The sequence below is a fragment of the Anopheles moucheti genome, chromosome 2 (assembly GCF_943734755.1).
Source record: "Anopheles moucheti chromosome 2, idAnoMoucSN_F20_07, whole genome shotgun sequence".
NCBI classification, from domain to species: Eukaryota; Metazoa; Arthropoda; class Insecta; order Diptera; family Culicidae; genus Anopheles; species Anopheles moucheti.
In genome coordinates, this window is record NC_069140.1 from 34,825,984 (window position 1) to 34,836,986 (window position 11,003).

The 11,003-nt window shown below is 42.1% G+C and overlaps 1 protein-coding gene and 1 long non-coding RNA gene across 3 annotated transcripts; both read left to right on the forward strand.

Moving 5' to 3' along the window:
• The first annotated feature begins 52 nt into the window (after positions 1 to 52).
• On the forward strand, positions 53 to 7,559 carry LOC128299461 (uncharacterized). Its single transcript, XR_008287300.1, has 2 exons — positions 53 to 5,550; positions 7,093 to 7,559. It is a non-coding gene; the product is annotated as an uncharacterized LOC128299461 (long non-coding RNA).
• Positions 7,560 to 8,628: 1,069 nt separating this feature from the next.
• LOC128297330 (beta-catenin-like protein 1) lies at positions 8,629 to 10,663 on the forward strand. 2 transcript variants are annotated; one of them, XM_053032956.1, is made up of 3 exons: positions 8,629 to 8,739; positions 8,818 to 10,230; positions 10,315 to 10,663. In XM_053032956.1, the coding sequence occupies exons 1-3, from the start codon at positions 8,710 to 8,712 to the stop codon at positions 10,594 to 10,596; spliced, it is 1,725 nt and encodes a 574-aa protein (XP_052888916.1). In that variant the 5' UTR covers positions 8,629 to 8,709; the 3' UTR covers positions 10,597 to 10,663. The 2 variants fall into 2 exon arrangements, with proteins under 2 accessions (XP_052888916.1, XP_052888915.1); XM_053032955.1 differs by having other exon boundaries at positions 8,818 to 10,221.
• Positions 10,664 to 11,003: the final 340 nt, after the last annotated feature.

Genomic DNA, 11,003 nt, shown 5'->3' on the forward strand with positions numbered 1-11,003 from the left:
CGAAATCACTACACAACAAAGAGACAACAAAGAAGGTAATACCAGTGTAGCAAAGCAAACCGAACTAAATCACAACCTTCTTATGGTAATTAATGCAACTTATTGAGGCAAACGACAAAACCATACAGCAAATGAACAAACCCGGTATATCGGTGGAACACCCTATACAATTGAGCGGGGAAACTTTGCGAGCAGGAAAAATCCAATACACTTACACACACACATGCCAACCACAGTAATACTTCTTTCTATCTTCTACACACGATGCACTCGCACACGATACAGCATGGGGCGGTTTGTAGCAGGATCTACTGACCGGGCCAGGATTGGTACGGCGGCACACTAAACACCATGAACTATAACACCGGAACAATAAACAAAACAAATGTTAAACCTTAATATATAAAGCTACATATATACACACATATATATATATACGCAACCAATAACTATTTCCTCATATTCTCTACACCTTCCTTTGTCCGTTGCTTACACTACACGAGCATGTATTGGTTCCGGTAAAGGCTTAGTAACTCGGCATCAGGTTCGGAAACGGGCATCACCACAGGTGGGCGAAAGGCGAAAGGCGAAATTTACACCGTACGGAGAAGCGGTCGTAGAATGATTCACCTGCACCTGTCGATAAGGCTAAGGTCAACAGCTCCACCCTGCGACCATCCACAATCTTCAAACTTCCTTCCCTAGACCAACCAACCACAAACGACCCGATGCTCCCGCCCCACACAAAAGTACTATTTAATGTTAGTAAATTCCGCCACGAAGAACGGAAAAAAAGGTTTATGTTGGCTACAGACAGAAGCACGAAACGAAATGAATTACTTGCAAACTGCAACAAAATCATTCTTAATCATACAGACACCTTTTAAATAAAGCGAATATTTTTTTTTTCCGAGAACAAACCAATTTACAAAAGCCTTGGATTATCTCGAAACTGCTGAAGGAATGCGAATAAAACAACAACAAAAACGAAAAAAAGAAGAAGAAGGCGTTTAAAGACAAAAATCAAAACCACACAACAAACTTAATACACCTAGGCGTAATACCTGCAAGTAAAACCCACAAATACTATCAACAATCAATTAGATGTAACTGATGAAACTAGCAACCTTTTAGTACTAGCGATGCGCAAAGCACAGCAAACTGGTAAACAAGAGCAGCAAATAAGACACACACAGACACACATACACATTTTTCAAGTGAGGAAGAACAAATTAGATTACTTAAAACCGGTACGACACGAAACGTAAACTTCGCCGCATAAGCACATTTCTATCTTCACATTTGGTGGAAAACAATGAACATGGGAGCGGTAGAATTTGTAACAATATGCGCGTATAAACCGTTCGGATGTCTGGTTTTCGGAAGCAAACAAACAAAATAGTTTAGCGTTTCCCTTCTAGCCAGACATTGGATAGTGTGAGGATAGTGAAGCTAACCCCATGCCTTGGCCGCCAGCTACCAAGGAATCTATTGCAGTTGTATCTACAAATTTAAAAATAGGCAAGAAAGCGTCAGAAAAACCGCGTGTATGCTACACCATGAGCTGATAACTCTGTAAAGCGAACGAGAGAGAGAGAGAGAGAGAGAGAGAGAGAGAGAGAGAGAGAGAGAGAGAGAGAGAGAGAGCAGAGAGGGAAAACAACCAGAAAGCTACACTTTGAAGGGGGAAAGTAGAGATATAAAGATAAATTAAAAATTATTTAGATACCAAAACCTAGCGATGCAGTAAACAATGCAAGAAATCCAAAAAGAAAAAAAAAACAAGAAGATAGTCCGTGGGAAATGAGTTAAGGAAAATAAAAAAAAAATAAATTAAAGAAGAAGAAAGAAAAAAAACCGAAAACATATCATACCTTGTAATGCTGTTGCAATCTAATGATAAAAATCGAATAGTTTTAAGGTTGCGCACTGGTGGAAGGCGTAGGACATGGGCCGAACAGAACGCACGCAGGTGTGTAAAAGGGCGGATGCAGGTTCGCATCGGAGTGGACAGTCAAACCAAAGCCCAACAAAAACAGCGAAATGGGAGCCCAGCTAAAATCATTCCAGGTGAGGTTAAGTTTAAAAAATCGTACAAAACTGCTGAGACGTATTTTCCCAACTCGTATTAAAACAAAAAACAACCCAACAATGAGGATAAATACACGCAAAAAAAAATAAGAAAACAAACGATCAAAGCAAATCAAGGCCGCCAATAGAGCATAAACAATTGCGAGTGCGCAACACAACAAAAAAAAGAAACCTCATTTTACACCTACTACGCTCGGAGGGACTTTCAGCATTGCCGGTGCGTTATTTGTTTGCGTTAACTCCATAAAGCCAACTGCAGCTGATGGGCCAAAAAAAAAGGAAATCGAAGCAAAGCAAAAATCTAAACCAAAACACGATAATCAATCACCAATGTAACACCACATGCAAAGTGCAAAATCGCGACTGCGACAGTCGAACAAGCGGGAAACTCCGCGATGATCTTAGCAAGCTGTAAGTGGAACTAGTGAGAAAATAAATTTGGGCCCCTGCAGCGAGATAGCGAGAAAGAGGGAGGAAAAGCAAAGGAGACTATGTTAGAGAAATAGAGAGAAAGAATAGGCAGCAAACCACCACAATCGACTGTCGACTGTGTCAAGAAAATCAAGCTATTTAAATTGCGCCAATGCTTTTACTTTTCGCGCGCGATGAGACAATTTAGATGTACGATCTTTTCTTTTCGTTGCTAATGTATTGCACCACATTCTACTATCTCTCTGTGGGACATGATGGAAGAAATGCGTGCACAGGCACGGAGTAACAGCAGGACTTTGGCGATGGTGTTAAGGTTGCGCGCATATCTACACCCGTAAGCCCACAGCCCAGTCAGCCACTGCTTGAGATTTTCATTCCCATTGCGTGTTTGCTATTACAAGGCCTGTGTGTATAGCACGCCACTTGATTTGAAAAACAATAACAAAAAGGCACCGTCATCGCTGTTCAATTATGTAGTCTTATGTATGAATATATACATACATATAGTAGTATATATATATATACACACAAATATGTAAGCATGCATTATGGTTGGGCAAATTGGCGTTAAAGTGGATGGAGTGAAGGATCGCGCAAGCAAACCCAGTAGCAACAAAGCAGCTAACAGCCACAAGCAACAATTATTATAGAAAAGTAACAAAACAAACAAAACAACAACCAACAACAACAACAAACACACACACATACACACGAAACAAACGCTCTTAACGCGCATTATTGTGATGATTTCCTTGAAGGTAACTGTTAGCAAACGGTTCCCTTCAACACAACTAGGACATACAAACAATTGTCGACAAGTAAGAAAGGTGTTTAAGCCCAGTAAACAACAATCTCGCACGTATGCATCGCGCACATGTACACAAATACACACACCCACACAAACCCCCGCACACGCATGCACTTACTTACAATGGTGCATCTAATTGGGTGGTGCCATAACGTACAGCAACACAGTGGCAGTCATCGGTAGATGGTGACCATTCCTTGCGCACTCAACGCTCATCGTGATCGTGATCATCTCTCTAGTTCAAGTCGTATGTCGATGCATCGCGTAGGTATCGTATCCTTTCTCGCGTAAATAACCGTAGTCCCAACCCAAGTGAACAAGGGCCGCTCCCACCTTCCATCCCCGCACCCCCCCACTTTTGGCTTAGCCACTTCATTTTACACCAAACCCAAATGGTGTGTTTGTGAGCGAAAAAAAACCTACCCCATGCACGTGTTTAGTAGTAGTCTCAAAACCCTTGTTTTGTAATGTATTTTGTGTCAAATGTAATGTATTGCACATCCGAGCCCGCTAGTTTCATGGTTGGAGCGATTTGTTTCAAATGGCTAAGTAATGTAAGTGTCGTGCAATAAGTTCTGTTATCATTCACGACATGAGATTCATTTTGACTGCTACTGAGTTGCCACAAACACTCGTTTCCGATGCACGTTGGGTACATCCTCCCTGGCCAATGATTCACGTTGAAAATGGACCAATTTTCAAATGAGAAAACAAAAAGTATTATAAAAGTAGAAGAAAAAAAAATACAAATACTAGACAAGTACATTAAATGGGCAAATAGAGCACACATGTTGCATGATCTTGCAGCACACTGCACTGCAATGCAAACTGGTGTGGAAACGCATACATCATACATTTACAGCCACGTACACAAAGCGATGCATAAAATACGCTAGCTCCGTGGGACAAAGTATTAACAATCGAAACAAAAAAAGACGATACTTCGGACATAAAGGACATCCACAAATTCCTTCATTGCCAGTGGGTTTAGACAGTATAAGTGAGATCGATTGCGGTTCGAAAAATGGTCGATAATGCCCCCAAACTGAACGCATGTAAAGGTAAACGTGAAATGTGCTGTGCGTAAACTACATTGCTTCCAATACAATTATACCTTCAATGTTGCTTGATCCTTGGATATTTGCATCTTCTTACAGTACGTATGTACGGTCACGGTATGTTTGGAGTGATTGATGTTTTATGGCTTGACTTACCTAAAACATGAAAAATCAGATAAATATTCGTTTGTATAATATGTCAACAAAAAAAACGTTCACGGCAACACTTACCCATACCAGCCGATTGAATGTGTGTTTGCTCCTTGTTGCACTATCCGTTGTACCGGATGTTGAGTGCCACCACTTTCTAGCAACATAATACGTGTACTGTTCGGTTTTCGCATCATTCATGCGTTCACTTTTTCTTCTGTACACTTGAATCACTTTCACTACACTACCTTCAATGCGATTGCCACTACCAGCCGACTGAATGTTTGTTTGCTTCTTGTTGCACTATCGGTTCTACCGGATGATGAGTGCCACCACTTTCTAGCAACATAATACGTGTACTGTTCGGTTTTGGCGTTCACTTTTTCTTCTGTACACTTGAATCACTTTCACTACACTACCTTCAATGCAATTGCCACTACCAGCCGACTGAATGTTTGTTTGCTTCTTGTTGCACTATCGGTTCTACCGGATGATGAGTGCCACCACTTTCTAGCAACATAATACGTGTACTGTTCGGTTTTCGCATCATTCATGCGTTCACATTTTGTTCTGTACACTTGAATCACTTTCACTACACTACTTTCAATGCGATTGCGAGAAATTATTTACCCCACGCTAACGATAAATCGGACCAACAAAATGGGGTCGCTCCTTGTCATTTTGACAAGCGTCGGCTGTCAAACGTTTGTTTACTTACTGCACACTAGTCGTCATTCGGACGTTGCACATTCAGTGCTGAAGCCATTCATAAAATTACCGCTTCTTCCGTGAAAAAGTGCTGCTTTCATTTCACGTTTATCAAATCTACCTGGTCAACGCCATGAACCGCTTCTACTAACCACAGAAAATATCTGGCTCAAGTGTTTCGTACGGAGGAAGGATAAACTAAAACAACGGAACCACCACGGCAAACCGGTTCCGCTAGGCAAAGTTACATGGTGGTTTTGAGAAGTAATCGAAGTAGGCGCAAGCAGCAGAAGCAGAAGCAAGGTAAAAAGTAATGTTCATAATACATATCATTTAAGCTTAGAGTTTATGACCGTTTTATGAAATGTATATTTTTTATTATGAATCCCACGCTGGTGGGCACATGTGTCAAGATGCTGGATGGTGATAGGGGAAAGTAATATTCGCTACGAGCCACTACTCTGAACATGCACGCAAAAGTAGGAAAGACTACTATAAATGGTATAGCCGTAAGGAATGAATGGGAAGCGGGCAATCATATAGGTGACAACATACTAGCAACGCACCCAAGCAGCCAATCAGCAAGGAAGCGAAATCCATTTAACCTGCAACCCTCGCTTGATGGCAGCAAACAGCAGTTGTTGGCCTGTTAGTAGTATAAATATTACATCTAGCATACCATTCATTTGGTATATTGTTTCGTCTCCTATAGTTCGTGCGTAAGATAAATAGAGCAAGCAAATATCGGTCAATCCGGTTTGAAAAGACACCTCGATCTACAACGGGCTAAAGTTAAATATGGGGAAGCTACAGCGTGCCACACTTCGAGCCAGACGAGTTTAAAATGCTCATGCGGATCATTATGACCAAAGGTGGATTACAATAGGTTTTATCAATCGGAAACGAAAGCGGAAAATCGAAAATATCAAAGAGAGCAACGTTGCGCTAGGAGCGTGGGGGTGATGGATTCAGCCCATTTGTTCAAATTTGAATTAGTAAATAGTAGTATATCTATATAAACAGATTGAATTTCGCATACTAAAAACAGCTTACATTCCATTAGTTAAGCTCAACGAGTAGAAGAAGTATCTTGATTAGACGTAACCCCAGTATGCCAGTTACTTGTTGCTGCCTGAGGTTTGCTTTAATGTACTGCACACTAAATGTAGCTTATTTCCCCCCATTTACTCGTATGCTATTACATTCCCATCGTTATGTTTCTTATCCCTCTGTTCCTAGGCATATGAACAACAACTCCTCACTGAACAGCTACCCAGGTGCACACTTGCATTGCTTTCACGTTATTCTTCCAAATGAAATCCCCCAAGCAGATCAATCGCTATGTACGTAGTTGTGTTGGAAATTAGATCCAGAGTAAACCTCGAAACTAAGTAGTAGGCCTAATGACATAATGATAAGCGAACCATTCCTGTGCTGAGCGATATTCAGTAAGCAAAAAGAAAAAATGAAAAGGATTCGGCCAGCGGGAAGGAATCGTTCCTTCGTGTTATGATACGAAACAATCACACTCTTCGTAGTAGTATCCCCCAGGATCAGCAGCAGTAGCAATTAATCATTCACTAGACAAAACGGCGCAGATAACAAATGGGCTAACCTTATAGTAATCTCTTACCAATGCAGCCTACATATTTGTATCGGGGCTCCCGTTTTAGCTGACTAATGTTTAGGTCCTTAACATTTAAGCTTCAATTAGCGGTACATTATAGCGGTAGTTAAGTGAGGAAGGAAGGATTGGGCGATGTTCATTCGCAAACAAACCAACAAAAACAAAGTCAAACAAACCAACAAAAAAAAACACAACTAACTATCTATTGCATTCCACAGAGCAATGGCTGCGCTATTGGTATCTGGCCTTCCGTAAGGCTATGTGCACAATGCAACACAAGAGAATAGTACGGGCTACGATTTTTCCAAATCAAATAGTGACACAATGCGTGACATAATGCAGCACACCACCGGCAACCCGTATTCGTCGAGCGGGACTAGCCGGCACTATGTAAAGCACGTATTACCAGGAATAGAAGGCAAATACCACTACCAGTTACTACACACGTGTTGCATTCATTTATATACTCAAAAATGTACTACTACTACCGTCTTTTTACCATTTGATTTGCTCCCAATGTAAAACGAGTAGTAACGTCAAAGTAACGAGTAATCCTGCAACGAATTCAACATACATGTTTCATAACTAGGATCGCTTTAATAGTACAGTGAGTAAACAGTATAAGTAAACTGGAAAAGGAAAAAAAAACGAAGATAAAATAAAGTTTCGATCCCATTTGATCTACTTACTGTTGAATTTAGTTGAGACTGTGAAAGTATAGGTTGGTTCTTGTAACAAAATTGTAACACATTCGCCTCACCACGTGCCATCGGTGGGTTAAAATGGTACCGATTTGGATTTTGCGTTCTGTCACTTGTACTGCCTACAACCAAAAATTGAGCAAAACTAAATCAGTCACCAGGATGTATGCGGGGCAACATCTGTTATGTTCGATGGGTAGTTTAATTAATCAGTACTAGAAGCAAGTAGTAATTGGCCAATTATAAAAACGTTGCAATCAGCAAAAGCAGCAGCAGCAGCATTAACAGATGTAGCAAGTTAGCTCCAATCATTAGCGTGAAAGGAGGCCGGTCAGAGGTTTGGAGTAATGCTAAAAACAATAAAAAAAAACTCAACTCGCTCATGAGATTTATCCTTAGCAGAATGCAGCCATCTTGCAGGGGTCACTGGAATGGTGATCTAGCAAGATGTAAGATGAACGTCACTATAGCATATATTTAAATTTATTAATTCATTAATTGAATCCTTACTAAGAATATTACTAATGGAAAGAAATTGGAACGACAGCAAACAACACAAATGGCCCTTGCATACAACGACAGGGCGAGGTTGGTGGAAATGGTGAAAAGAAAATACACAAAGAGAGAAAACAAAAACGGAAAAACAAAACCACATAAGAATAAGGATAATAAAAGCAACAAAATGAGGAAAATATATGAGATATATAATGCTTTGTTAAATGTAAATGTTGTGTATAGGAAATAAAAAGTACACAATTTTAAACATTGCTTAGCTGTTTTTTTACTTACCGATCGGATACCGCTAGTATCAAGGATTTATAAATTACATCTTACATCATAATTATAATCTGTAATTATGTAACAGTTTTGAGAAAAATAAATTACCGCACCCGAACGGGCAATTTAAATCACAACCGGTTATGGGTATTTTTGTCGGATGAACGTGTGACCGTACTGCTGTCAAAATTACCCAAATCCGACATGTCAAATGATTTTCGATCGCACGTTGTAAACGCATGTGGAACCGTTTGTTCGTGCAGCTTTGTTTACATCGTTTGGTGCTGCAGAAACATTTGCCGGAAAAACAATCAGATTTGCGCGACCGTATCATTCCGTAGCTATTTTCCGTGCAAAATGGACGTAGGAGAGTTGTTATCATTTAAGGTAAGCCAAAGTAAACTATGCATTGCGCCTAACCCGGTGTTGCAACACTATCTCAAACGTCGGATACATCAATTTCAGCCCGAGCAAACTCCAAAGCGCCCGTCCGATTTTGAACGGGATCACCATAATGACGACGACGATGAACACTCACCGGAACCGGAACCGACCCGCAGTCAACCGCCGAAAAAAGTGCATCGGTCCGAACAGAGCGCAAGTGCCCGTGAGCATCCTGCTCTGCCAGCCAAGGAACCGCAAATCAGCGAAGAAGAGCGGTTAAACATTCTTAAGTTTGTCGAAACGGAAGAACCGGACGGTGAGGTGCTGGATGAGAGTGGGCTCAAAAAGATGCTGTTGCTGTTTGAAAAGCGTGTCCTCAAAAATCAAGAAATGCGCATCAAATTCCCAGACAATGCGGAAAAATTTATGGAAAGTGAAATCGAACTGAACGACGCCGTGCAGGAGCTTCACGCGGTGGCTACGGTGCCCGATCTGTATCCATTGCTAGTCGAACTGAACGGTGTTGCCAGCTTGCTAGACCTGCTGTCTCACCAAAATTCGGACATCAGCGTAGCCGTTGTAAACCTGCTGCAGGAGCTTACCGATGTGGACATTCTGCACGAAAGCCTGGACGGTACAGAAACGCTGATAGAAGCGCTCCGTAGTCAGCAGGCCGCGGGATTGTTGGTACAAAACCTGGAACGTTTGGATGAGTCTGTGAAAGAGGAAGCGGACGGTGTTCACAATACGCTGGCAATCTTTGAAAATCTCATCGAAGTGAGGGCCGACATTGCCAAGGAGGTGGCCGATCAGGGTTTGCTGCAGTGGATTATGAAACGTTTGCGAGCGAAAATTCCGTTCGACGCGAACAAGCTTTACTGTAGCGAAATTCTATCGATATTGCTACAGGACACGAACGAAAATCGCATCACGCTGGGCAATATTGACGGCATCGATGTGCTGCTACAACAGCTGGCCGCCTACAAGCGGCACGATCCGAGCTCGGCCGAGGAACAAGAGTTCATGGAGAATCTGTTCAACAGTCTGTGCTCGGCCCTGATGGCAAAGGAGAATCGTGAAAAGTTTTTGAAAGGTGAAGGGCTACAGCTGATGAATTTGATGCTGCGTGAAAAGAAGCTGTCGCGCAATGGTTCGCTGAAGGTGCTAGACCACGCAATGGCCGGACCGGACGGGCGTGACAATTGCAACAAGTTCGTCGACATTCTTGGCCTGCGTACAATCTTTCCACTGTTCATGAAAACACCGAAACGAAGCAAGAAGCGACTGCTCAGCACGGACGAGCACGAGGAGCATATCGTTTCGATCATCGCCAGCATGTTGCGCAACTGCAAAGGATCCCAGCGGCAACGGCTGCTGTCCAAATTTACCGAGAATGAGTTCGAGAAGGTGGAACGTCTGATGGAACTGCACAGAAAGTATCTGGATAAGGTGGAAACTATGGACCGGGAAATTGATCAGGAAATGGTTAGTTGCGTTGTTTTTTTTTTCTCTCCCGAGCATTCTGAATGTATCTAATCCGTACATGGACTCGGTTTGTTTTTTTTTGCATTGTTTTAGCAAATAGACGAAGACGACGAGCAGAACGATGATGTGGTGTACGTGAAGCGTCTGTCAGGTGGTCTCTTTACACTGCAGCTGGTCGATTACGTTATACTGGAAATCAGCTGCACGGATGTGGTGAAACAACGCGTGCTGAAGATACTGAATCTGCACAATGGCTCGATGAAAATGATACGCAACATTATGCGCGAGTATGCTGGTAATTTGGGCGATGCCAGCGATAGCGATTGGCGCGAGCAGGAGCAGGCCCACATACTGCAGCTCATCGATCGTTTCTAGGGTGGTATTGTATGGTGAGCAGTCCATTTGAAAGTCTTCAATAAAGTAACGTTCAAACTAAAACCCATATACAAGAAGGGAGATAAGCTGGAAAGCAGCAATTGTCGGAGTTTCTCAATGTTGAATGCCGCCTACAAGATATTCTCCTTAGTGTGGCAAGATCAACTTGCCCCATTCGTAAAATAATTGGATACAATCAGAGAAAGCCCTCCCCAGGCCCTCCCCACACTCCGGTCATTGATTGCGAAACTATCATTTCCATCAGGGTCTCCACAGAACTTGATCCGCCACAGAAGATCGAGCATCGATTCCTGATTTGAATGACTCTTCTCAGAAGGTTCATTAAGCTCATCACTTGTTTAGACCACTCCTGCTGCAGGCCAAACACGTGGCCAAGTGATGTTAAG

Coding starts and splice junctions, on each gene's coding strand:
- LOC128297330 (XM_053032956.1), top strand. CDS start 8,710: ATGGACGTAGGAGAGTTGTTATCATTTAAG. Junction 8,740..8,817: donor GAGAGTTGTTATCATTTAAG/GTAAGCCAAAGT, acceptor CATCAATTTCAG/CCCGAGCAAACTCCAAAGCG. Junction 10,231..10,314: donor ATCAGGAAATGGTTAGTTGC/GTTGTTTTTTTT, acceptor GCATTGTTTTAG/CAAATAGACGAAGACGACGA.